Source organism: Coregonus lavaretus, assembly GCF_964263955.1.
Source record: "Coregonus lavaretus genome assembly, chromosome: 9".
Classification (NCBI taxonomy): Eukaryota; Metazoa; Chordata; class Actinopteri; order Salmoniformes; family Salmonidae; genus Coregonus; species Coregonus lavaretus.
The window spans coordinates 17,766,766-17,794,484 of NC_139996.1; the positions used below are offsets into that span (position 1 = coordinate 17,766,766).

General features: G+C 45.6%; 1 protein-coding gene across 9 annotated transcripts in view; it reads right to left on the reverse strand.

The window, feature by feature from the left end:
- LOC311135464 (homeodomain-interacting protein kinase 2-like) overlaps positions 1-27,719 on the reverse strand; it is a 113,344-nt gene that overhangs the window by 63,580 nt on the left and 22,045 nt on the right. For all 9 annotated transcript variants that reach the window (XM_084169437.1, XM_084169435.1, XM_084169434.1 and 6 more), the window contains exon 2: positions 18,966-20,127. In XM_084169437.1, the coding sequence (XP_084025563.1) occupies positions 18,966-20,127 (1,162 nt within the window). The remainder of the gene's footprint in view (positions 1-18,965; positions 20,128-27,719) is intronic.

Below are 27,719 nucleotides of genomic sequence, written 5' to 3' on the forward strand. Positions count from 1 at the left end.
ACCATGTTCCCTACATTAGCATAAGGCTGAGTGGAAAGGGCACTCCTATCTACAGCATGAGCCACACTGTACCAGCCCAGTTAATTATCCATTACCCACTAAGCATCAGCAGACTGTCAGGCATGCAGGGAATGTGAACACAGAGAGCCTGTGCAGCGGGTGGGGTGCTGTTTTCCCATACAGCTGGGCATTCAAGGGTTAACTCCACCGATGCTTCAATAACGTGGGCAGAAACACTGGAGAAGATAATGATGCAGTAGTTAAACAGATAGGAGCCTGGCTTTGGCTAAGAAACAGCCCTGGACGCCCTCGGATCTCGCCTCCAGAGAAGCGAAGCTGGGCACTGGGCTCCGAGGGAGCCGAGGGAGGGGGACCCTGTCTGGCTCTCTGTTGGATGATGAGTCCCCTCCCGGACGGGCACAGATGATAGAGGCCCAGACAGACACAGACAGCCAGTCTGTCTAACCTAAATGCTCACTGAGAGAGCCCACCTCACGTGCAGTCATGCCCTGCCCCCCTCTGTCTATCTGTCTGCCTTCCCGTCTGTCTGTCTGTCTGTCTGTCTGCCCACGTCTGGATGACTGAACTCACACAATCCACTGCCCAGGCCCTGAATATCTAATCATTCAGTACAGCTGTGTGTGTGTGTGTGTGTGTGTGTGTGTGTGTGTGTGTGTCTGCACACACAGAGTGCATACAAGGATGCAAACAGCCACACACACACAAACTGACTCACACACACACACAAACTGACTCTCACACACACACAAACTGACTTTCATACACACGCAAACTGACTCACACACAAATAGGTTGAATTCGGCTCCAGCTGAGAGACATGCCGTGCTGTGTGCTTTACACATTACTATGTGAGCTCAAAAGGGTAGGGGTGTGTGTGATAAGTCAGTCACATCACACAAACAAGGCATTGGGGCAGGGAGCAAGTGAGTGAGTGCTGCTAGTGGCAGTCCAGCCTATTCTATGTTCTCCCCCTCCCATAGCACTGACTCTGACCAAGGGGGAAAAGGTCAACCCAAGCCTGCAAACTCATGGCTCCATCACCCAGATGAAAACCTCCAAGACTGCTCTGGAGAATATCTACAGATTTTCTCAAGCTGGTTTTCATTCTTCAGACACACACTAAAGCTCCCTGTACCAGCGAGGCAAGAGGGTCATAAAATGTTTGCTCTTTAATTGCTGTGCGGTAATTGCGAGCTCTCATAAGAAAAAGGGAGTTTTACCCCAATTAATTCTCCATGTTTAGGTAATGGAGCTTGTTATTTTTGTATGTTATTTAAATGTTCCCCTAACGCAGATCACTAGGCTAGCCTATATGTTATCTTACAGGGAGGGGAGGGGAGGAGAGCCCCAGCATACTGATGTATGGGCTCTACACCTGGCAGCCTAGCCTGCTCAGTTACTGCTGTAGACTAGACTGTAGACAGCGAGGATGTGCCAGTTTTCCCCACTTGTTGAGAAGCCCTAGCTCTTCCTGGGGTCCAGCTAGCACCCTCTGAAGAAGAGGAGCAGGAGCAGGACTGTTTCTCTACACCTTTACCCTCTTCTCTCACTGGAAAGACATCTCAACAGGCCTGCCATTGACCCAGGGGAGCGAGGGGAGAAGGGGAAGGAGGGGAGCAAGAGAATGGGGTCAATGCAGAGATAGGCAAGAAGCCATTTTGGAACCACTTAACTATAATCAGCAAATTTACCCCAACGCAATTAGAGCTGTGCCACCCTGATGCCCCGTTTACATCGTGACGTATTTCATTACGTCGTACGTCATCTTCACGGAGTCTTGCCCCGCTACTAAACGGACAAGTGTAGTGTTTGTAACGCAAGACTGAGGAGAGTATGTCTCTCGTCAGACATCGCATTTATTTTGGGAGATTGCAAAATATGACCATTCAAAACAGGATAAATATATTGTTTCAGGTGATAATAAAACATGTTTTGTTTAGTTACTTTTACCTCAACTTGTTTCTCTAACTTTATAGCAAGTCAAGCTAGCTTGCACTAAAGAACAGCTAGCTAGCTAGCTAAAAGCTAGGCTAGGTTGAAGATACCACTGTAGCTAGCGACCCCCACCTAATAATTATTATAAAAAACAAACGTCATTACCATCACAATAAACTTAAACGGGAGGCAACAGTCATATAATATAATTGGCTTAACAGCCAATGTGCATTATTTAACATTACTATTAATGTAGTACTCACTTATAGGAATGGGTAACTGTTTACAAGTTGCTAGCGATCCCATAATGCCTTCACCGAAAACCACATATTTTAATCTTGTTCTGTGGTTTGGTAACTCCCTGATCTTCAACGGACTCTGGCTGGACTGAAGATGACGTAAAGTTTGAAAAATGTATACGTTTGCGGAGTCCGTCTCACAACGAATCCTTCAACCGCAAGGGGGTTGTCCCCATTGAAATGCATGATATCCGGCACAACGTAACGGAGTGCTTATGGATAATGTGAAGGAGGCTTGAGAGTTTTACATTTCCCTCACAGTTCTTTCAGTGTTTCCCTGTCCTCTGGAGGAATTACAGAGTGGGGGACAGCGGGGCACAGGGAGGGGTACAGTGGGGGTGGTGGTGATGGGGTCGTCCTTGGTCGTATTTGTTTTAAGAGCCACCAGCAAACACAGACTCTTTCCTGTGAGGACTTGGAGGGAGGGCGAGGGCAGATTCAACTATAAATCTTTATTGTCTGACCAGATTGTTCTCAATAGATGCCAGATCGTGTGAAAATAAACCTAGCAACTCACTGCCTCGGGGGAAGCATCACGATCTAACGTACTTAGTCTCAACATTCAACATGGCTATCAAAGGACTGATTATTTATCTTGGTCGAGGCACGAGCGTCCTTCGCCATGTTTCTTGTCCTTTCTTTCTTTCAGTTTCTAAACACCAGTGATGTTTTTGAGCAGGCAGTCAAGGGGAGATACTACTTGGGGTCCTCTTCCTCACATGCTTCATCCATCAACACTGAGCTTCATACAATTAGCTCCTTACAAAATGGCCGTCCTTTCATGAATCAACCCGGGCAGAGAAAAGCAGGACCAGGGTGAAAACAAAAGAGACTTTGTCATAGACAGACAGGTAGCGCTGCTATCACACTGCAGAGCTGACTGCACTGAAGCACTCCCGACACTCATTTGGAATTCCCAGCACTTAGTCATCCCCCTTTCCTGCCCGTGGAAAGGCAGAACAAACAAACAAACAAAGAGACAGAGAGGGGCCCATTTAACGGAGGCCGTCAACAACATTCCTGAAGAAAAGGTGCTGAATTTATGATTGATTTTCTGCCACAGTATGAATAGCTCATTCAAATTAGAGAGGGAGAAAAAGGGAAAGTAATGCACTGATTGCACTCAGAGGTTGAAATAATAAGCATCATCATGACTGTTGTATGTTGAGATAAAGGACTAAAGTCCATCTGGTATACTGTGGTATCTACAATGTTCCAGGCCTGCTAGAATATCACCAGTTAACCACCTGTCAACTGTCCTGTTTATGCTGAATATAATATAGCTATTCATATTTACTTAGAATTGCTACAGACAGACACTTACCAGTAACTTTGTGCCCAGAGTGCATACAACATTCCTCCCCAGCTCACATATCTGAAGGCCTTTATGTATCTTTATTGGGCAATAACCCTATGCTCTTAGATCTTACAGCCAGCTATAACTTATGTCCATATGGCCAATTGATAGCGCGTGGATCAGATGATTGCACCGCAGTCTAGATGTGCATGTAGGTGCGCTGGGGGTAGGGAGGAAGGGCAGATGGACACTAATCAAATCTGTAATCTCCACAGGCCCTCTCAGTCTGTTCACCTAACACGCATGCACACATGTACACACACACACAAATACACACACACCCTGCTTCACTCAGTCAGAGCAATCTCTTTGTGTCCGCCCCACAAGCATGCATATAACCATGGAGACAAGCTGAATGACTGAGGAGGGACGGTTGGGACGTTGGGAGTTTTTGTGTGGCCCTCTCCTCCAGAACACTATATCAAGGGCTTGGCAGGAACGATGGGGGAACGTTGGGTCAGGGTAGGGTGAGGGTGGAGTGGCAGTTTGCACCATAAGACTTCTTAGAATCTGTTGCTCTGAATTCAATGACATGTTCCGTTATAGTGTGGTCGGAAGAAGAAAAAGAAGAAGCACAACAGTGTAAAGCAACAATAAGCTTGTCGAGGGCAATCTCCATTACCATGGCACTCTGAAAGGCAATACACATCGACACAATGTACACAACTGGTAAAAGGCTGGAGATAAAAGGCAACTTGTGGTACTTTGTGAAACCGAGAGCATCTGTTGGACCACAAGGTTCCCGGAAGAGAAGAACAAGCCCCACCTGGGCAAACAATAGCAGAGACATGAGAGTAGTGCTTAACAACAACACACACACAGCGGCAGTTCAAAGAGGACCACTGTTCAAGTGGTGCTGTCAGTGTCAAGGCCAATTTTAGGAACAACAGTCAGCAACGCCCCTGTTGCCGTGGCAATAACTGCCACTTCTAAATATACACCCTCTTCATATGCAAAGTGACCGTCTTGATGATATGAATATAGACAACATGTAGAATAAAGAAAGGAGAGAGCCGCTTAAGATAGATACAGTGGGGAGAACAAGTATTTGATACACTGCCGATTTTGCAGGTTTTCCTACTTACAAAGCATGTAGAGGTCTGTAATTTTTATCATAGGTACAAATCCAGAAAATCACATTGTATGATTTGTAAGTAATTAATTTGCATTTTATTGCATGACATAAGTATTTGATACATCAGAAAAGCAGAACTTAATATTTGGTACAGAAACCATATGTTTCCTGTAGGTCTTGACCAGGTTTGCACACACTGCAGCAGGGATTTTGGCCCACTCCTCCATACAGACCTTCTCCAGATCCTTCAGGTTTCGGGGCTGTCGCTGGGCAATACGGACTTTCAGCTCCCTCCAAAGATTTTCTATCGGGTTCAGGTCTGGAGACTGGCTAGGCCACTCCAGGACCTTGAGATGCTACTTACGGAGCCACTCCTTAGTTGCCCTGGCTGTGTGTTTTCGGGTCGTTGTCATGCTGGAAGACCCAGCCACGACCCATCTTCAATGCTCTTACTGAGGGAAGGAGGTTGTTGGCCAAGATCTCGCGATACATGGCCCCATCCATCCTCCCCTCAATACGGTGCAGTCGTCCTGTCCCCTTTGCAGAAAAGCATCCCCAAAGAATGATGTTTCCACCTCCATGATTCACGGTTGGGATGGTGTTCTTGGGGTTGTACTCATCCTTCTTCCTCCAAACATGGCGAGTGGAGTTTAGACCAAAAAGCTATATTTTTGTCTCATCAGACCACATTACCTTCTCCCATTCCTCCTCTGGATCATCCAGATGGTCATTGGCAAACTTCAGACGGGCCTGGACATGCGCTGGCTTGAGCAGGAGGACCTTGTGTGCGCTGCAGGATTTTAATCCATGACGGCGTAGTGTGTTACTAATGGTTTTCTTTGAGACTGTGGTCCCAGCTCTCTTCAGGTCATTGACCAGGTCCTGCCGTGTAGTTCTGGGCTGATCCCTCACCTTCCTCATGATCATTGATGCCCCACGAGGTGAGATCTTGCATGGAGCCCCAGACCGAGGGTGATTGACCGTCATCTTGAACTTCTTCCATTTTCTAATAATTGCACCAACAGTTGTTGCCTTCTCACCAAGCTGCTTGCCTATTGTCCTGTAGCCCATCCCAGCCTTGTGCAGGTCTACAATTTTATCCCTGGTGTCCTTACACAGCTCTCTGGTCTTGGCCATTGTGGAGAGGTTGGAGTCTGTTTGATTGAGTGTGTGGACAGGTGTCTTTTATACAGGTAACGAGTTCAAACAGGTGCAGTTAATACAGGTAATGAGTGGAGAACAGGAGGGCTTCTTAAAGAAAAACTAACAGGTCTGTGAGAGCCGGAATTCTTACTGGTTGGTAGGTGCTCAAATACTTATGTCATGCAATAAAATGCAAATTAATTACTTAAAAATCATACAATGTGATTTTCTGGATTTTTGTTTTAGATTCCGTCTCTCACAGTTGAAGTGTACATATGATAAAAATTACAGACCTCTACATGCTTTGTATGTAGGAAAACCTGCAAAATCGGCAGTGTATCAAATACTTGTTCTCCCCACTGTATATTTACATATGGGCTACGTTAGTTCGAAATCTCATCTGTGTGCTGCATTTGGTTTACACGTCAATGAGTTGAAAATGCTAAGGCCCACGGTTGACAGGGAGTAATTTGCATAAATGTGCAGGTTGGGATAGGAGGGTTGGCAGCGACGGCGGCTCAATGGCATAGGTACTCTCTAAATGTGCATAGGGCCTCTCTCTGACTGGATTTGCCCAGTACTGATAAGTGAAGTGAAAGACTGATGAGGAGAGCGAGAGAGAGAGAGAGAGAGAGAGAGAGAGAGAGAGAGAGAGAGAGAGAGAGAGAAGGGGGGGCTGCTCTGGGTTGCTCAGCCTGTAACAGAGGAACTTCCATACCCCTAAACCCCCCTATCCCCTTCCCTCTACCCTCATCCACCCTTTTCTTCAAGATAAGAGTTTGAAAGGTGAATGTGAAAAAGCAGAAAGCGATGCTGCGTGTCTCAACAGTGCAAACCCGCTTCACGGAGCACTTTTCACTGGATGTTATGCATGCATAGATGGCAGATAAAGGGTGTTTGTGTACATTGCAACTCGACGATAATGAATGCTGAGAACCAAACCGTGCTGAAAAATGCATGTAATTCCTCTCAGCTTGAACTAATGATGACCCCACACAAACGCTTTTAATGAAATACTATCTGCAACTGTGGTTGTTGGTTCTTTCATTCTCCCCATGTTCATGTAGCTGAGGCTGGGTGCCATAATGGGAGTTATGTTCTTTTGGGAGACAGACGCTGCTGGTATGATATCACCCTCCCAGGGAGGGACGCTATGCTCTATGATCTCCCCACTAGCCCCGCTCACTCATTGATAACCAGTCTGAACATGTCTGCTCTATGTCTGGTGTCTCCTCTCTGATTGCGGTAGCTACCTCAGGCCAGTAAGACCACTTCAGAGCCATCACATGTAATGACCTGGTTAGTGTGAGGGAGTTGTGTGTGTGTGTGTGTGTGAGAGAGAGAGAGAGAGAGAGAGAGAGAGAGAGAGAGAGAGAGAGAGAGAGAGAGAGAGAGAGAGAGAGAGAGAGAGAGAGAGAGAGAGAGAGAGAGAGAGAGAGAGAGAGAGAGAGAGAGAGAGAGAGAGAGAGAGAGAGAGAGAGAGAGAGAGAGAGAGAGAGAGAGAGAGAGAGAGAGAGAGAGAGAGAGAGAGAGAGAGAGAGAGAGAGAGAGAGAGAGAGAGAGAGAGAGAGAGAGAGAGAGAGAGAGAGAGAGAGAGAGCGGGAGAGAGAGAGGTAGGTAGGTAGGTAGGAAGCGAGGGAGGGAAGGAGCACTGTCTGTAGGTACTACTCTCATCACCTCTGTGAAACCCTGACCCTCTGCTGCTCCATAGCCTATAGCCATGCTATGAAGGTTATTAAGGCCAAATAAATCAGTAACTACACCAACCAGATCGTGAGTGCATTCAGTTCCCTCTACCCTTACATGCTCCAAACTCCTGAGCCATTCCATTGTACGTACATGTACACAAAGACACAGTAATGGCCTGCACTCATATGCACATCTTTGAAAGATTTATTCATTCATGATTTGTCTTTTCTTTTCTTCCAGGCCACTCTTTTCTCCCAAATTCCTGTCATCTGACTAGAGCAGGTTGTGTGGGGATAAATCATTCTGCTTGTGCACTCAATATAAGCTAATAACCAAGGCAGCCGGTTGAAAAAGAGAAATGGTCTATGTTCATAAAACAGAGGGATTAGGCTTCAAGGACCAGTGGGTTCTGAGTTTCGAAGGAGTCAGAGAGAAAAGTAATTATCCCAATTTGCACTGTTTTTTCCCTCAGTCGAAGTGTGTTTTTCTTCACATTTAACAATGAGAGATATATTTCAACACAAAAAAACACTCCTATTAATTAAACAGCCTTCTTTCTGAACCCATTGCAGTCGGTAGTCATCTCTAAGGGCTATGGCCGTGCGCTCCGCCTCCACAGATAAAGAACAACACACTACTGGAGGTGGATGCAGCCATTTTCTAATGTTAACACTTTTAATTATTAACCAGGATTCAATACAGGAGTAATTATTTTTCCAAACAAATTACGCCTCAGGTACCAAACGGCTGCAATTTGATACACAGCAATATATTTCTGCTGCTGCCACACAATGCTTTTAGTCATTTTAAATTATTTATCAACCAACCAGGGTGGAATAAGATTTACTACCACTGGGTTTCATTTTCCTGGTTAACCTTAACTTTTGGAACACTTTTAATATATTCTGAAAAAGATCTGCATTTGTAAAGCTCCACAAGCCACACTGAGGGACATAAGGAACTAATGCGTGCTCAGTCCACAGAGACTTCGTTGGTACTTGAAAACTGGTTAAAAGCAGAATATCAGAATGGGACTTTTGACACCCAAGCGAATGTCTTTTAAGGGAGTATGCGAGCACACTTGTCGACGTCGGCTAGGCGCCAGCCGAACTGAAGCATGCTGACGCCTTAAGCCTAACTACAGTAATGGATGTGACAGTTTCATCAGGGAGCCACAAAGATGAAGTAAACAAATGTAATCGCTGAATTCACGTTGTTTGCTATTTCATGCAGCCACAGAATAGAAAGAAGCTAAACAAATTATTTTGTATTTGAATTTCGCATTTAAATTTGAGAGATATCATTCACACAAAGTAATGAGACTGGGTGTGTAAGTATGCCTCCAGGATAATATGGTAAAGTTGGCCTCATGTATAGGCCCTCGAACAATGAAATAAGACCAAGGACATCCAAAATCCATCAGATTAACCGTTTTTAATGAAGCCAGCAACGCAAATGATTAATCTCAGCGATTGACAGTATACAGGTATTATTGAACGTTGACTAACCAATTGCAGTGAAATTAGATTAAATCTAGTCTTTATCAGTTTCATAAATGTAATTCAGGTAAGCTTAGTAAATTGATAGCGGCATGGACTTTGTTAGTTGGCTAGTGTAAAGGATGTCATGCTGCTTGCTTAGCGAATACCACTTCCTCCTGATTCGGCGAACTCTGACTTCTGCCTTCACACATCCCCATGTGTTACACTAGCAAGCAAAACTGGACATTACACATCGTTCACTTTGGGGAAAACTGGTCCAGACACTTAGTAGCTAGCTAGCAAAATGATGTACTAATATGAAAGTGCAATTGTAAACTATAAAGTATAAACCCACCACAGCTTAATTTATGAATGAGGTTCCAGGCGGAGTAGCCTGGTTGCCGTCTCTGTTGATCTATTTCATTCCACTCCTTGTACTCTGTGTCATTTGCCAAAGGCATGGGAAATGACCAAGAATGACTTTGGCAAATGACAAGAGTGGCAAGGAGTGTAATGTTAGCTAAAACGACTCATACCCAGGCTACAAGCGGAGGGTTCTCGGTTGAACGTGGACGTGCATCGGACAATTAAATCAAATCAAATGTTATTGGTTCACATACACATATTTAGCAGATGTTATTGCGGGTGTAGCGAAATGCTTGTGTTCCTAGCTCCAACAGTGCAGTAGTATCTAACAATTCACAACAATACACACAAGTCTAAAAGTAAATAATATCTAAATATTAGGACGTGCAATGTCGGAGTGACATTGACTAGACTACAGTAGAATACAGTATATACATATGAAATGAGTAAAACAGTATGTAAACATTATTAAAGTGACCAGTGATTCCATGTCTATGTACATAGGGCAGCAGCCTCTAAGGTGCAGGGTTGAGTAACCAGGTGGTAGCCAGCTAGTGACAGTGACTAAGTTCAGGGCAGGGTACTGGGTGGAGGCCGGCTAGTGATGACTATTTCACAGTCTGATAGCCTTGAGATGGAAGCTATTTTTCAGTCTCTCCGTCCCAGCTTTGATCCACCTGTACTGACTTTGCCTTCTGGATGATAGCGGGGTGAACAGGCCATGGCTCGGGTGGTTGATGTCCTTGATGGGATGGGACAAGGACATCCCGGCCGACCAAACCCTCCCCTAACCCGCACGACACTGGGCCAATTGTGCACCACCTCATTGGTCTACCAGTCGTAGCCGGCTGCGACACAGCATGGGATCGAACCTGGGTCTGTAGTGACGCCTCTAACAGTGCCTTAGACCCTGTAATCTGCAAACTTGATGATTGAGTTGGAGGCGTGCGTGGCCATGCAGTCATGGGTGAACAGGGAGTACAGGAGGGGGCTGAGCACGCACCCTTGTGGGGCCCCTGTGTTGAGGACAGAGCATATGAGCGGAGTGGAGCGGTGAGAATCTCAGCTCCTCGCTCACGGAGCTGTTCACCCCTCCGCTCCCCCCGCTCAAAGCCACATCAGGCCAGTCCGCTCATTATCGCTCAGCGCTCAACGCAGTTAGCATCGCGCTCCACTCAAATCGCCCCCCGCTCACTCCAAAAAAGGAACAAAATCTGCATGTATTTCACTTTTAGCTTAAACCACAGCCTTACTTTATCTCCCCGAATTTGTTGCATACAGACTCATCTCGGATTATCCATTCTGTCTTGAAACGGGGATCTAACACTGACGCTAAAATGAGATGTTAATCAGTATAGTATATTCCATAGCGAATTGACACGTTGTTTGCCAATGTTTCTGCAAAAGCAGCGATGCCCATTGGAAGTGCAGCGTGAGTGTAATCGGTGAGCAGGGATTTGATTTCTGTGACAGCAGGGAGGATCATCCCCAGGTTCCCCAGCTCCTTCTGCATTTTGTCATCGAATGGCGCAGGCATTTGGTTTCCTCTGTGCTCTTGCGTACACTTTTCACCAGGTGCCCGACTTTCACTAACAGCCTATTAATGTTGTCGTGCTCGTTAACAGTGTTTTTGATCGCCAGCTGAAGCATGTGAATGGGGCATCTCAGATGTAAATTTGACAAAGTAAAGTACTGATTTATCATAGTTTCTTGGGGGGGTGTAGCCCGTGCGCTGGCGAAGTGTTGCATCCCTTCGCGTTCTCCTTTACTCAGCGGTTCATAGTCCATGAAAATCATTTTTAAAAATGCTACATCCAGCTCTCTTTTTCTCTCCCTTGTTATGGTTGGGCCTTTGCGTGCAGTGAATAAACTTTTGAATTCCTCAACCCTTTTCTCTTGTTGCTGCTGCTGCTCTTCTCGCTCTATAAAATACAAATTCATGGACAACACAAATTAAATTAAACAGATGGATTCTGGGTCAGGCTTGAGCATGCTTCAGACTCGTGGTGTGAGCGAGCGAAATTGGAGCGGGACATAGGGCGACACTCCGTCCTTTTAAAAATGCCGCTCTGCGCTCTGTTCAAAATCCGTCCGCTCACGCTCCACGCTCGCTCCCGCTCCACTCCGCTCATATGCTCTGGTTGAGGATCAGCATAGTAGAGGTGTTGTTTCCTACCTTCACCACCAGGGGCAGCCCGTCAGGAAGTCCAGGACCCAGTTGCACAGGATGGGATTCAGACCCAAGGCCCCGAGCTTAATGATGAGCTTGTAGGGTACTATGTGTTGAAGGCTGAGCTGTAGTCAATGAACAGCATTCTTACATAGGTATTCCTCTTGTCCAGATGGGATAGGGCAGTGTGCAGTGTGCAGTGTGATGGCGATTGCATCGTCTGTGGATCTATTGGGGCGGTAAGCAAATTGAAGTGGGTCTAGGGTGACAGGTAAGGTAGAGGTGATATGATCCTTAACTCTCAAAGCACTTCATGATGACAGAAGAGAGTGCTACGGGCCGATAGTCATTTAGTTCAGTTACCTTTGCTTTATTGTCTTACTCACGTCGGCCACAGAGAACGAGAGCCCAAAGTCCTCGGGAGCGGGCCGCGTTCGGTGCACTTTGAAACCCACGCACACCGTGACGTATAGGACCACCCACCGGGCGAAATACTGTGAAAAGAGTGTGTCCTCTCTCCTCTCCTCACAAGGGCCCCAGCTGGCCTGCCTGCCTGGTGCAAATTAGCCAAACTATTTACCCTCATATATGCACATTAGCAAATTCTTCCAATTGAGAAAACAAATACATCTGTTTGGTTCTGTTCACTTCATGGTAGACTGCACAGCCCTGTGCACACCAGGCATTCTCTATCCACTGTGGCAGTCAGTCAGAGAGGCCTGATTGAGCTCAGTGCAGCCCAGGCCAGCTGAACTACCCTGGGGCCTCTCTCTTTGGGCCCCAGCCTCTGGTCCCCCGTGACTGACTTTAAATGAGGAGATTCAGGGACCAAAATGAACTTTCTTCCACAGCCAGCGAGCACCGTGACACATATATTCCATCCTGGTGTGGGCTTTTAAATATTCATGCACTCGGTTGGTAGAGGTTAGGAGAGGAGGGAAGGCGTTTTCTGGCTACCTGTGGATGGGTGGCGAGCATGCAGGCAAAGGGGGGCGGTTGTGTTTGCAGGAGACCTAGTGATTTATTTAGACCTGGGGGCACCTGTGCCAGTCAGCCGCAGAAGGCGGGCACTGCCACCACCATCATCACCACTGACTACAGAACAGCGACAAAACACCAGCACTTATGCAAAACCCTCCTGGCTGTGTGCTATGATAACCACCTCAGGAGTGTCAGAAGAGAAAACCCTGTGTTCCAAAAATAATCCAATCAGTGATACAAAGAGAAGATTTCAGCTTTGCCTCCCTGAGTGGGCGGAACTCCATTTCATCACATTTCATAAGGCAGCAGCTTCATTTTCTCCAGTAATATCCTGGGAAATGTATAGAAATTGAAAAGTTAGTAACTGTTAGGGGGAGAACAATAATGGGTGTTAGGATATAGCCTAACTAGATAACCAGTAGCTCGGCAGTATCACGCTCCTGCTTGATAACCTGTTACAGTCTCCACATCAGCCAGAGGTGTGATTGCAAGCTTCACACCTTTTGATTAGTTACCTGGGCCGAATTGTATTTTTTCACTAGCTGCCAAAATGACTTGGGGCTATTGACTATATGTACAGTACTGAATAATACATATGCTTGACTAGCGTGGGTTAATTAGCTAGCCGTCTCTAGCAACATGAAGGAGAGGGTTAGACACTGTGAACAAAGATGCCCACAGGCACATTCAATGAGAAGACTGTTATTGGAATTATGTAATGCATCCTAAAGCGGGTTTAGTAGTGTCGAAAACAGTCTATTATTTTGGCCTTTTACCTTAAAAAGCACCTCGCTTTGCAGAGCAACAACTTAAAACTTGCGAAAAAATAACAATCTGATAGCATTGACACTGAAATGTCACATGTAAAAAATCAAGAGCAATTAGAATACGAAAATCTAATGCTCCTTGCCCAGGTTTAAAAATACAAGAGGCCTCATCTGCATTTCTAATGAGCTGCCACTGCTGGGAGGCAAATGTAACGCGTTGCCTTCCCAGCGAACTCCCAAGGAATGTGCAAAGATGAAGACTCCCAATCTTCAGCTATGGCGCTCGCTTGTGAATCTTTACTGCATCGTAAACAACACCTGCACTACGATGTTGCCCGCACCTCATCTTCCTTTCGACTCCTTGCAAGTCATTTTATTGATTTGAATTAGTCCTCGCCACGGTGAGAGAAAGACACCTTATGCACGCTTCAGAGAACAGTAACTAACAGCAAACTCATTAATTAAGAACCCTACTTGATGTCAGTGGTGGAAAAAGTACACAATTGTCATACTTTAGTAAAAGTAAAGATACCTTAATAGAAAATGACTCAAGTAAAAGTGAAAGTTTTAAATACACCTAAGTATCAAAAGTAAATGTAATTGCTAAAATATACTTAAGTATCAAATCTATAAGTATAAATCATTTCAAATTCCTTCTATTAAGTAATATTGGTGTGGTTGCCTGATGGGGCTTAGGTTGAGAGTAGAGGTTGACACGGGAACAGGACTTCCGTGGGTCTTGCGTGTCCTGTGGTATAGTGGCAGGAATGGGAGTCAAGTTCAGGACAGGACAGGACAGGATCAACAGTCCACAGGAACGGGCAGTACAGGAATAGTTATAAACAGAGTTATTTGGACGGAAATATGTAATGTGTGTAACATTTCATAAAAAACAACAACTGTGTAGGCTAGGCCTATTATAGTTTACTTAATAAAAATCGATTAAAAGAAGGCTATTTTCCCACCTCCCCATTCCATTGGCTCACTCTCAGGCCTCGCTGCAGTTGTAGCCAGTCACTATAGGCTACCTCAGATGCCAATCTACGTCAGTAGGCTAAATGATGGAGCCTTCAATAGAGGAACTAACATTAACATTAGAGCCAAGGAAAAAGCGATGTTTTAGCTAAAGTTTATGGAGTTGTATTTGACAATGAAGGGACAGATAACACAACTTGTAAAAAATGCTGAGGTTTAATCAAATAGGCTACAAACCGAAGAGCATTACAAGCGGCCTGAAGCGGCATAGCTGCTCTACTCACAACAATTTACCATCAAGCCCAATTGTTTGCGTATTTAACTAAACCCGTGCCATCTGATGTGAAGAGTGAAATAAAAATTGATTGACATATGCAGCCTACTGCTGCTCAGTTTTTTTATTTAATGTGTTATGTTCATGTTGTAAATGTTAATGTGTTGTAAATGTTCATATGTGCGCAGTGCTCAGCTGTAGGCTACAGTTTTATGCCGGTGCTTAGCTGACCATCCTGCTGGGGTCTCTGTCCACAGTGTTATGCCGGTGCTTAGCTGACCATCCTGCTGGGGTCTCTGTCCACAGTGTTATGCCGGTGCTTAGCTGACCATCCTGCTGGGGTCTCTGTCCACAGTGTTATGCTGGTGCTTAGCTGACCATCCTGCTGGGGTCTCTGTCCACAGTGTTATGCCGGTGCTTAGCTGACCATCCTGCTGGGGTCTCTGTCCACAGTGTTATGCCGGTGCTTAGCTGACCATCCTGCTGGGGTCTCTGTCCACAGTGTTATGCCGGTGCTTAGCAGACCATCCTTCTGGGGTCTCTGTCCACAGTGTTATGCCGGTGCTTAGCTGACCATCCTGCTGGGGTCTCTGTCCACAGTGTTATGCCGGTGCTTAGCAGACCATCCTGCTGGGGTCTCTGTCCACAGTGTTATGCCGGTGCTTAGCAGACCATCCTGCTGGGGTCTCTGTCCACAGTGTTATGCCGGTGCTTAGCTGACCATCCTGCTGGGGTCTCTGTCCACAGTGTTATGCCGGTGCTTAGCAGACCATCCTGCTGGGGTCTCTGTCCACAGTGTTATGCCGGTGCTTAGCAGACCATCCTGCTGGGGTCTCTGTCCACAGTGTTATGCCGGTGCTTAGCTGACCATCCTGCTGGGGTCTCTGTCCACAGTGTTATGCCGGTGCTTAGCAGACCATCCTGCTGGGGTCTCTGTCCACAGTGTTATGCCGGTGCTTAGCTGACCATCCTGCTGGGGTCTCTGTCCACAGTGTTATGCCGGTGCTTAGCAGACCATCCTGCTGGGGTCTCTGTCCACAGTGTTATGCCGGTGCTTAGCAGACCATCCTGCTGGGGTCTCTGTCCACAGTGTTATGCCGGTGCTTAGCTGACCATCCTGCTGGGGTCTCTGTCCACAGTGTTATGCCAGTGCTTAGCTGACCATCCTGCTGGGGTCTCTGTCCACAGTGTTATGCAGGTGCTGAGCAGACCATCCTGCTGGGGTCTCTGTCCACAGTGTTATGCCGGTGCTGAGCAGACCATCCTGCTGGGGTCTCTGTCCACAGTGTTATGCCGGGGCTTAGCTGACCATCCTGCTGGGGTCTCTGTCCACAGTGTTATGCAGGTGCTGAGCAGACCATCCTGCTGGGGTCTCTGTCCACAGTGTTATGCCGGTGCTTAGCAGACCATCCTGCTGGGGTCTCTGTCCACAGTGTTATGCCGGTGCTTAGCTGACCATCCTGCTGGGGTCTCTGTCCTCATCCTCCAGCTTAATCCATCTACATTTAGGTCATTTAGAATACACTCTTATCCAGAGCGATTTAGGCCTACAGTCAGTGCACTTAACTAAGATAGGTAAGACAACCACGTATTTCAGTCGAATACAGATGCTAGCTCAACTCACTGATGGAGTCAGCACTCCTAATATCCCTTACAGGGATACATACAAGTCATGTGTGTTGGGCTATTTTCTCCACTCCACCTAACATGTCTAAGGCAGGCTATTCCCAAAGCCCTCCTTCCAGCTCCTATATTAAGTCTATATGATGTGTGGGATATTGACATTGTGTAATGACTGACAGGCAGGAAGAAGAGAGACAATAATCCATTTATCTGGTCCAGGGTAAGCCGTGCCAGTTTACCTGTTACATCATTAGCTAGCTACCACAGAGAGGAGGGAGGGAGGCCATGGGGAGGCTAGCTAGCTGACTGACGTAATCAACTGGATAAACACACAGTATGAACAGGTACTGCTTTGCTCTGCAGACATAGGTTCCAGACCTTCAGGCCAAATAGGATAGAAGGACTTTATACACTGACTGCATTGCTGTGATGTGGTAGCAATGATAGATTTAGGCTAAAATTACATGAGAAACAAATGAATAATAAATGAATAATGTACTGTGTTTCTCAGTTTTTTATTAATTAGAACCACTCTTATCGGAGGAGCTGTTCCTCATTCCTGTAAATGGAATCGCTCATGTTTACCTTGAATACCCATGTTTTATTTGCACGAGTCAACCTTGTGGAAAATCCATAAATCATTTGCAACGCTAACGTACCCTCAGCAGCATATCTATTGCCTGCCTAATGCAAACAGCCGTGTAGCAGGGATCACATTCCCACAAAACACACAATAACAACCAAGTCAAAAAGCAAGTAAAGACAGAGAGATGGGAAGAGGGTTTAAAATGAATTCCTTATTACGGGGGGGGGGGCTCTTAAAGCAAAAGCATAGGAATCTTCTTACTGCAATTTCTAAGCTAAATATCAAAGGTCTAGAGTGGAGCTTTTGAAAAACAGATAAAGGTATGGTTAGGGATGTTGCCTAAACAGAAATAAGAAGAAGGGGAATGGCTTGTCAAATGCTACTAGACTAGCCGTGGTGGGGGTCGAGTGGAGTGAAACTGCCCCATGGAGTATAGCCTGGGCCAAAATAAATAATTACAGAGAACATTGTAAACAAAGCCGGAGTGACTGTGTACATCTTCATATAACAGTTCCCTGTTTTACATAAAGAATATCGGCAAAATAAAATGAGCCTATCACAACAATTAAAACAAAGATAGAAAGAAAACTGTAGGCTAATACACCATAATTTATCATTACCGCCTGTCAGATGCATGAGAAATGAGCAAATGGACTTGAAAATGGGTGGCATACGCTCCAAAATGCAGTGTGGTTCGAGGTGATCACTAAAGACACCAGGGAACAAATCAATCAGGTGTGCCAAATGACAATCGCAAAATGTCATTAAACTTTTTGGTCTTTTAATATAGACAACTCTTTTGTCAAATGGCGGGTACTGTTTTAGATGCTGGAATTATTTTAGAGTGGACAAACGTGGGCCTGTAGCCTACTTTTTGAAGTGATTTGTTTGACAATCAGACATCATGCTTGGTTGTGTTTATGCCCCATTAAAAGTGAATAAATGTTTACAGTTAAATGACATATCTTTACTATTAGGCCCACAAAAAAATTTGAGGTCCCGTACCGGGAAGAAATAAAATCTACTTTCACCCCTGAGTAGAGGGAGATAGTGTTGCCCCATTTGCAAATTACGGTTAGTGCCAAGGCATGTGTGGGTTATGGCTGAGTGTATGTGTGTGTGTTTGCCTGCATATGTGTTGTACTGTGCCTCACACCTGCTCTCCCTAGACCAGGCAGTGCCTACACAGCAACAAAGCTTCCCCCCAACGCTGGCTGTGTAACCCAAACAGCAGAGTTTGCTATAGGCAAAAAAGAAGAAAGCCCTACCCAGCGAGTCATCTGTTTCTAATGCTGGGCCCGCTGGTGTGGATTACAGGGACAGATTACAGGATAACTCCTGCCTGACCCCACATCTCCATCCTGGGGGAAATGGGAGCCAGCCTTGGTGGGGCGGTGGGAGCGGTCCACCGTGTTTACAGTCCCTCTTCAATGAGGGCTTTCTCTGGCTTTTTAAAACTTTTCAAACACAACCCCAAAAATCCATTTCCCAGAAACTGGTCTCTGTGGCAAATATTTCCCAGGTGCTGTCATTGTGAAGCTATTACCACCGTGCTGTAAAGCAGCACACTACTCAACAGACCTGCCGTCTTAATCTTCAAAGCAGCACCACAACCTGGTTGTTTATCATACTAAACACGATAAGCAGCTGGTTTCTCAGAAAGCGGAGAGGGGGAGGGTTAACAGTAAGGATATGAGCTGGGAACCCACAGGGAATGAAAAGGAGAGAGAGAGAGAGAGAGAGAGAGAGAGAGAGAGAGAGAGAGAGAGAGAGAGAGAGAGAGAGAGAGAGAGAGAGAGAGAGAGAGAATGAGAGAGAGAGAGAGAGAGAGAGAGAGAGAGAGAGAGAGAGAGAGAGAGAGAGAGAGAAGAATAAGCGAGAGAAGGAGAGACTCTAACCAACTACAGCTCATAAGACTGGCAGAGAGCAGAAAAACAGAGCCGAGCAAGAGCCTTGGTCCAAACACTGAGACCAACTAGGAAAACATTCCAATAAACCAACCAGTAAATCACACAAGATGCACAAAGCACTGTGATATTGAAACAATCTTAGGGGAGAACAAATTTGTAAAGAAACATCTCCCTCCCCTTGACAAATCTGTCCCATCTGTAAACCTTTTTAAAGCCTATTTTTAATAAACTTGCCAGGTCTCTCTTGGGAAATAGGTCTTCTTATCATAATGAGATTTCCTGGTTAAATCAAGGTGAAAGAAACTGCTCTTACCTGTAGTATCTGGACTGCAGGTAGGTGGAGCACACAGCTTTGGACACGTGGCTGGCCGAGCCAAAGTCGATGACCTTGACTCGGTAGGGCTGCCTGGAGGGGTCCACCAGCATGATGTTCTCTGGCTTCAGGTCGGCATGGATCAGGCCCAGGCTCTTGAGCTTCATCAGGGCTGTGGCCACCTGCTGCAAGACCGGCCTGATGTACTTCAATGGCAGCGGACTGAACTTGTTCTGCTTGAGGAAGTCGTACAGGTTCTGCTCCAGCATCTCGAACACCAGGCATGTGTGGTTCTTGTGCTGGAAGCACTCGTAGGCGCGCACAAAGTTGTAGTCGTCTGCACTCTCTGTGCTCAACCGGGCCAGGATGCTCACCTCGATCTGGCCCTGGCGTGCGTACGACGGGTGGTTCTTCAGGATCTTGATGGCCACAATCTCGTTGGTGCCCCTCTTCCAGCACTTGACCACTTGGCCGAAGGTGCCTCTGCCCAAGAACTCTAGCACCTCGTAGGTGTTGGTCATAGAGCAGACCACCTCGTGCTGCACCAACTGGTAGTCACCTTCATTGTTGGAACTACTGTTCTTGGATGTGGCTGTCGATGTGGCTGTTGCCGTGGCGGTGGCCACTGTGGCCCCGCTGGCTGCGTTCTGGATCATCATTGTGCTGCCGCCGTGCTCCTCGATGATCGTCACACTGCTGTTGCTGTTGTTGAGCTCCTCACTCTTGCGCTTAAGCCCGCATCGCTGGTAGGTGTCCAGCAGGCTGACAGTGCTGCGACGGGTCAGGTTGTGGACTGCTCCACCGCTTCCTCCTCCGCTACTGCTACTGCCTCCACCGCCACTACCGCTACTGCCCAAGCCCAACAGAGGCCCCAGAGGCCCTGCAGTGCCTGAGGTACTGCTGGCCGAGGCAACCACAATTTGCCCCGCGCTCGCTGGGAAGATGAGCGCAGGCTGCTCGTAGGGCAGAGAGGAGTTGATTCCCAGAGAGGTGGCTTGGGACACTTGCTGCTTGCTGTTCTGGCTGTAGACGACTTTGCTGTGTGTGCCGTACCCTGTCATATCCCAGTATGAACTCTGCTCCACCTTCAGCTTCTTCACGCTAAAGAAGGCACTTGACTGGAGAGTGTGAGGGGACAAGACTTGCACTTGCGAGGCCATACCTGGAAGAGAGGAGGGGAGGGCAGGGGATGGGAGTGGAGTGGAGGGGAGGGGAGGGAAGGGGAGGGGGGAGGGGGAGGGGGAGGGGGAGGGAGACAGAAAGTGAGAGGTAGGAATGTGAGACAGTGCTTGAAATACGAGTGGCTTCTTTAAATAAAGAGAGCTTATGTCAGGGCAGGCTCGGCCCATGCTGACGTATCAATGTCTCACTCAACCAACACAAACTAAAAACTGTAGTCTTAAATTCACATTGGTTATTTCACTCTATAAGGTGACTATTCGGAATTACGTATTATGTATGCTACTCATGGCAAGAGAAAAAGAGAGATGTCCGTATATGTTTTAAAACTATACAGTATTGTAACATGCTTCACTATAGGATATATAGTATATGATGTTTAAACAGGAACTTTGTGTTTGAATGGTGACTATCTAGATGGTTGATATATGCAGAGAAAGTGCCTTTTCTCTTCTGTTCCCACCTGGACTAATGTAAACAGAGCTCTAATAATACTCTTTCATGGGGAACTCAGAGAATACAGAAATGTGCACCAAAACAAGCCCTTTGAAAGTTGCGTGACTCTCAAGGAATGATAGCAATTTCCTCAGCAAAAAGCAAAATGACAACCCAGACCCTGCATTTGTTGGTACACAATTAGCTTGAAAGAGAGAGAGAGAGAAAGAGAGAGAAAAAAAGCCTCTTCTATTTTCGAAACAACAGAGGAGCATTTGAACTCCGTCCTGAAGACAACAAGCACAAGCAGAAAACTGCGAGGCACTGAGCTCATGGGAACGGCCTGCCTCAGAATAAGCTTCTCTAAGCAAACAACGGCCCAAAAATAACCCTCTCAAACGGGCCTGTTTGTAGCACTGAAATGATTGTTACAGCACAAGCCGGCTTACATGCAGGCCTCGGTATTGATATATAACAGTCTCCAATGTACCCCAAATTAGTGTACTAACAAATTTAAGAGCTACCACCTGTGTACACCTTCACTCACATCGCCATTTTTAAACCCAGACTAAATCCACAAACACACACACTCAAAATCCTAAAACACACCCATGCATACACAGCATAACATTAGACATTGCCCTAGCCTATATGGCTAAAAAACAGGAGGTGGGTGGCACCTTCATTTGGGAGGACGGACTCGTGGTAATGGCTGGAGCGGAATCAGTGGAATGGTATCAAAGCCATTCTATTTTCTCCGTTCCAGCCATTATTATGTGCCGTCCTCCCCTCAGCAGCCTCCACTGAGCTAAAACCAATCCTGTTTTCCTGTCTCCTTATAGATGACTAAACACACAGTGACCCTGAAGAGAAGAGGTTGTGAAGGGGGCCAGGGGCTAATGAGTGGAACGTTTTCCAAACGTTTTGGAGGAGTTCCATGATGATTCAGGAGTGTGTTGGGGCCAGGGAGCAGAGGGAGGAGACATGTTTAGTCACTCTGTCATTATTAGCCTTCTGAGTTCTGAATGATGATTAATTCACTACAAATCTGGCCATCTCCTCCTCCTCCTCCCCCTCCTCCGCCTCCATCTCTTCCTCTCTCTCCTTCTCTCCTCCTCTTCATCCTCCTCCTCCATCTCCTTTCCTCTCTCCTCTCCTCCCTTTCCTCCTACCAGATGTCTGTCTGACCCAGTATAACCAGGGACACTGGTCATCATAATGGTCATCTGGTCTTAACCTTAATGCTGCACACACCGAAGCCTGTAGGCTAGTTGATAAAGCATATTACTAGGGGCTTTTGCTTTACCACACTACTCCGCTTGTGTAAGACACCCCTCTCTGTCCCCCCCCCATATGTCCTGTGCTGGCAAAAACATGTGGATGGAGGGAGTAATGAAGACCGTCCGCTGGGTTATTAGGAGCAATGCACTCTGCTAATCACATAAGCCACCAGGGCCAGATGTCACTGCTTGGATTACCCACCAATTCCTTTGGTGGAGACTTTCACGCTAAAAATAATTTGGCCACGTTGGCATTGGCGTAGTCACTGGTCACCGTCAGCGGTGCTGCTGCTGCTGTGTGGGGCTGACTGGAAAACTATGGGAGGATAATCAGATACTACAGTATGGCAATGGCCTACTGCTCTGATTGTGACGTAAAATTCCAGGATTATAGTGCCATGATGATGGATGACCAACAGTAACAGCATCGGCCAAGAAGCTTTGGGTTTACGGCACTAGGCTCAAGCTGTAACTGCCCTTTCCATAGCAACGCCATTGCCATCAAAAATCTTCCTCAATCTGACGTTAGCTATTAGTCATAGACTCCTGTTGGTTACTGTTCTGTTGTCAGTGTCCAACCTAGGGCTGTCCCCGACTAAAAATAATCTTGGTCGACCAAGAGTCATCTGTTCTTTCGATTGGTAGAAATTTTAAAACAAGTATTTTTCCATATATAGACACATCCTATGTGTTTTAATCAAATCAACCATCTGCACTGAGCTTGTATGATGGTTTAAGCACACTGTTTGATTAAATAATTAAGACACACAAATGACTAGAGGGAGTCCGATTGCAATTGATTTGATTGTATTGGGCCGGCTCAGACTGTTAAAAAAAACAGTGACTGTGTGACTAGCACCCGTTGTCTCTCTCTCCTCCCTGCTGCAGCGACAACTACAGAACAGTGTTCATAACATAATTACAAATAACATAATTACCACATAATTACAGCCATTTCTGACTGAAAAGTTATGTTACCGAAATCCCTCATTTGTTTAGGAAAAACGTCCCTATTCCCTCAACCCTTGCTCTCTTTGCGTGACACATGTACAGTGCATTGGGAAAGTATTTAGACCCCTTGACTTTTTCCACATTTTGTTACATTACAGCCTTATTCTAAAATGCATTAAATAGTTATTTTCCCTCATCAATCTACACAAAATACCCCATAATGACCAAGCAAAAACAGGTTTTTAGAAATTTTTACAAATGTATTAAAAATAAAACACTGAAATATCACATTTACATAAGTATTCAGACCCTTTACTCAGTACTTTGTTGAAGCACCTTTGGCAGCGATTACAGCCTCAAGTCTTCTTGGGTATGAGGCTACAAGCTTGGCACACCTGTATTTGGGGAGTTTCTCCCATTCTTCTCTGCAGATCCTCTCACGCTCTGTCATGTTGGATGTGGAGCGTCGCTGCACATCTATTTTCAGGTCTCTCCAGAGATGTTCGATCGGGTTCAAGTCCGGCCTCTGCCTGGGCCACTCAAAGACATTCAGAGATTGTCCCGAAGCCACTCCTGCGTTGTCTTGGCTGTGTGCTTAGGGTCGTTGTCCTGTTGGAAGGTGAACCTTTGCCCCAGTCTGAGGTCCTGAGCGCTCTGGAGCAGGTTTTCATCAAGGATCTCTCTGTACTTTTCTCCGTTCATCTTTCCCTCGATCCCTGCCGCTGAAAAACATCCCCACAGCATGATGCTGCCACCACCATGCTTCACCGTAGGGATGGTGCCAGGTTTCCTCCAGACGTGACACTTGGCATTCAGGCCAAAGAGTTAAATACTGGTTTCATCAGACCAGAAAATATCGTTTCTCATGGTCTGAGAGTCCTTTAAGTGCCTTTTGGCAAACTCCAAGCGAGACGTGACACTTGGCATTCAGGCCAAAGAGTTCAATCCTGGTTTCATCAGACCAGAAAATATTGTTTCTCATGGTCTGAGAGTCCTTTAAGTGCCTTTTGGCAAACTCCAAGCGGGTTGTCATGTGCCTTTTACTGAGGAGTGGCTTCCGTCTGGCCATTCTACCATAAAGGCCTCATTGGTGGAGTGCTGCAGAGATGGTTGTCCTTCTGGAAGGTTCTCCCATCTCCACAGAGGAACTCTGGAGCTCTGTCAGAGTGACCATTGGGTTATTGGTCACCTCCCTGACCAAGGCCCTTCTCCACCGATTGCTCAGTTTGGCCGGTCAGCCAGCTCTAGGAAGAGTCATTGGTGGTCCCAAAATTCTTCCATTTAAGAATGATGGAGGCCACTGTGTTCTTGGGGACCTTCAATGCTGCAGACACAATCCTGTCTCTGAGCTCTAGGGACAATTCCTTCGACATCATGGCTTGGTTTTTGCTCTGACATGCACTGTCAACTTTGGTGCCTTTCCAAATCATGTCCAATCAATTTAATTTACCACAGGTGGAATCCAATCAAGTCGTAGAAACATCTCAAGGATGATCAATGGAAACAGGATGCACCTGAGCTCAATTTCGAGTCTCATAGCAAAGGGTCTGAATAATTATGTAAATAAGGTATTTCTGTTATTATTATTTTTATAAATTTGCTCAAATTATAAAAACCTGTTTTCACTTTGTCATTATATAATTTAATCAATTTTCGAATAAGGCTGTAACGTAACAGAATGTGGAAAAGGTCAAGGGGTCTGAATACTTTCCGAATGCACTGTTTGCTTCGCATGCACGTGACCAATAGGTCCTGACATATAGCATATCATAATCACATCAATAAATTGGTTATAACAAACTCTGAACACCGTAACAGCAAAATGGATGCAGAGGACGTGACAAATAAACTTGAAATGGGGGAATGTTTACTGGTTGCTCAGGGGGTAAAGGGGGAGTCAGATGTGTGGAATAAATTTAACTAGTTGTGGAAAATACTGGAGTTCAAGAAAAATAAGGTAAGGTGCAAGTGCTGCGTGCATATTATGTGTGCCAAACAGTTGCTGTTAGATTACAATACAAAATGTCTGACCATTAGGAACAATGTAAACAACACTAAATAAATGGCGTACCAGAGAGTCTGTTGTTACAGTTTTTTGTTAAGCCTTTATTACAGAAAAGACTAAAAACAGTCACATTCATTCGTGAATGCAATTTCCAAAATGGAACAGTTTATTTATTGTTTACGCAAATTATTCAAGGGTCACTTTGTTATTTTATTTTAAAACTAAAATGCTTGATCGCATTTCAAATCATGAATGACTCGTATGCTGTGTGATGACATGAACGAACAAATGATTGATTGATACAGTAGCCTATATAAGAATTGAAATATAGGCCTAAGTAAGTTACGATATTTCAACTAAACAGGATGCGCTGTTAGGCCTACAGCTCAATGGTGGTTATACAAGGCTGCTATACTAAGCCTACTAATGATAATGACATTACTTATTATTATGATGATCATAATAATAATAGTAATAATAACAATAAGAAGGAGATCAAGAAAAAGGAGGGTTATTATTATTATTATAAATATAATTTTTCTGACAATTTGGAACAGTGTCAACAACACTAAATTAATTATAAATAATACCAGAGAGGCTGTTCTTATAAAACATTTTAAATATATATTTTAAAAAATTACCCCCTTTTTTCTCCCCAATTGGTAGTTATAGTCTTGTCACATCGCTGCAACTCCCGTACGGACTCGGGAGAGGCGAAGGTCGAGAGCCGTGCGTCCCCCGAAACACAACCCAACCGAGCCGCACTGCTTCTCGACACAAAGCACCAATGTGTCGGAGGAAACACCGTACACCTGGCGACCGTGTCAGCATGCACTGCGCTTGGCCCACCACAGGAGTCTCTAGTGCACGATGGGACAAGAACATCCCTGCCGGCCAAGCCCTCCCCTAACCCCATGGGTCTCCCGGTCGCAACCAGCTGCGACAGAGCCTGGACTCAAACCAGGGTCTCTAGTGGCACAGCTAGCACTGCGATGCAGTGCCTTAGACCACTGCGCCACTCGGGAGGCCCCGGAAAAAAAGTTTAAAGCCTTTATTACAGCACAGATTAAAAACAGCTGAATTTGTGAAATTGTTTATCCGACATGTTGTGGTTGTATGAGGCTTAGCGCTCACGGAATCAGTAGGCTATTAAACAAACACTCAAAAGAAGCTGGATCTGTCTTATTTCTGTAGATATATATGGATGATTTATAAAGCTAGGCACATGTAACAGTTAGGCTATTGATTAGACCGAATTAAGTTGGGATTTCCGATTTTTCCTTTGACAATAAGGCAAGGGCTGTTTTCTCGCCTCATCGTTCTGCTGCTGCCTCCGCCGCATTGTTCTCAACACCAATATGCTGGTTAACTTTGCTATTATGCACATAGCAACATGGTCTAGGAAAAGGCGCCAATTCAACAGCGCATTGATGTGTTTCAGAACTGCGGACAGTGACCACTATCCAACGCGAGAGAAAGCGCATTTGTTATAAAATAATATAATTTGTATTAGTGTTGCACCATTGTTCTTATGTAATATAACCACATACAATTTCAGTAGCACATGTCTTAGAGTGATGAACTGTGCCATCCCAACGGCCTCCACAATGGATCAGTCCACTCAGACAGGCGCGAATCAGACAGGTGTCTTGTACACCATGATGTTTTATTTTTTATATTTGCTACTGCTCGACTAAATAAATATTGGTAGACCAACAGCCTATATCGACCAAACAATCGACCAGTGGACTAATGGGGTCAGCCCTAGCCCAAACACTTGTGCCACATGGTGACAGTAGAGCTGGGCGTATTTTCTATTTTTGAATAAAAAAAAGTTATACATTTGCTTTATGAGTAGTGCATGACCCTAGGGTGGCAACACATACATTCTAATTCTTTATTTTTAACCAAATGTTGCAATTGCGATTTGACTTGCGATTTTGATGTAAACACTTGGGTGAACTGTAGGAATCATGGAAATAGAATGTTTATTCTAATTCTATAGTTAGAATATAAATAGTAGAGGGCACTTTGAATACAGTATTGTTTGACATGACAACGAATGAAAATGCCATGGAGAAATTATTGTGATAGGGTAGGAACCAATGAACCGATGGTCAGTGTTTCCTAGGGGACCCTGTAATCTTTGGCTACATTAAATATTTCTTAATGTAGCCAACATATTCATGCTTCGCCTATTCCTCTTTGATTTAGAAGATACTCTCCCGAGTGGCGCAGTGGTCTAAGGCAGCGCCAGCTGTGCCACTAGAGATCCTGGTTTGAATCCAGGCTCTGTCATAGCTGGCCGTGACCGGGAGACCCATGGGGCGGCGCACAATTGGCCCAGCGTTGTCCAGGGTAGGGGAGGGAATGGCCGGCAGGGATGTAGCTCAGTTGGTAGAGCATGGCATTTGCAACGCCAGGGTTGTGGGTTCGATTCCCACGGGGGGCCAGTATGAAAAATTAAAAAATAATGTATGCACTCACTAACTGTAAGTCGCTCTGGATAAGAGTGTCTACTAAAATGTAAATGTAATACTGTTGCACAAACAACATGCTGATTTAGGCCTGCACTGGTATCAGGCTGTATTAGCTAGCTACGTTTGCTCTGACTCAGTATGTTTATTAGCTAACTAGCAATTAGTATTAGCGGCTAACACGATTTAGCTAAAACTTTAGAAAAGACAAACTAGCTGTTTGCATATGTAAGAAACACAAATCTATAGTATAATTATAGAACGCTTGTGGATTTATATTAAGAAGCAAAGAGGAAACAACATCGTTGTCATCAACATTGTTGCATGTGCTGCATTGACCATGCAGACTGAGCGCAAGTGTCTCGTGGTCAAGCAACAGCAAATGCGCTCCTTGAGTGACAGGGGGTGGGGCTAGGTATGTGAGGAA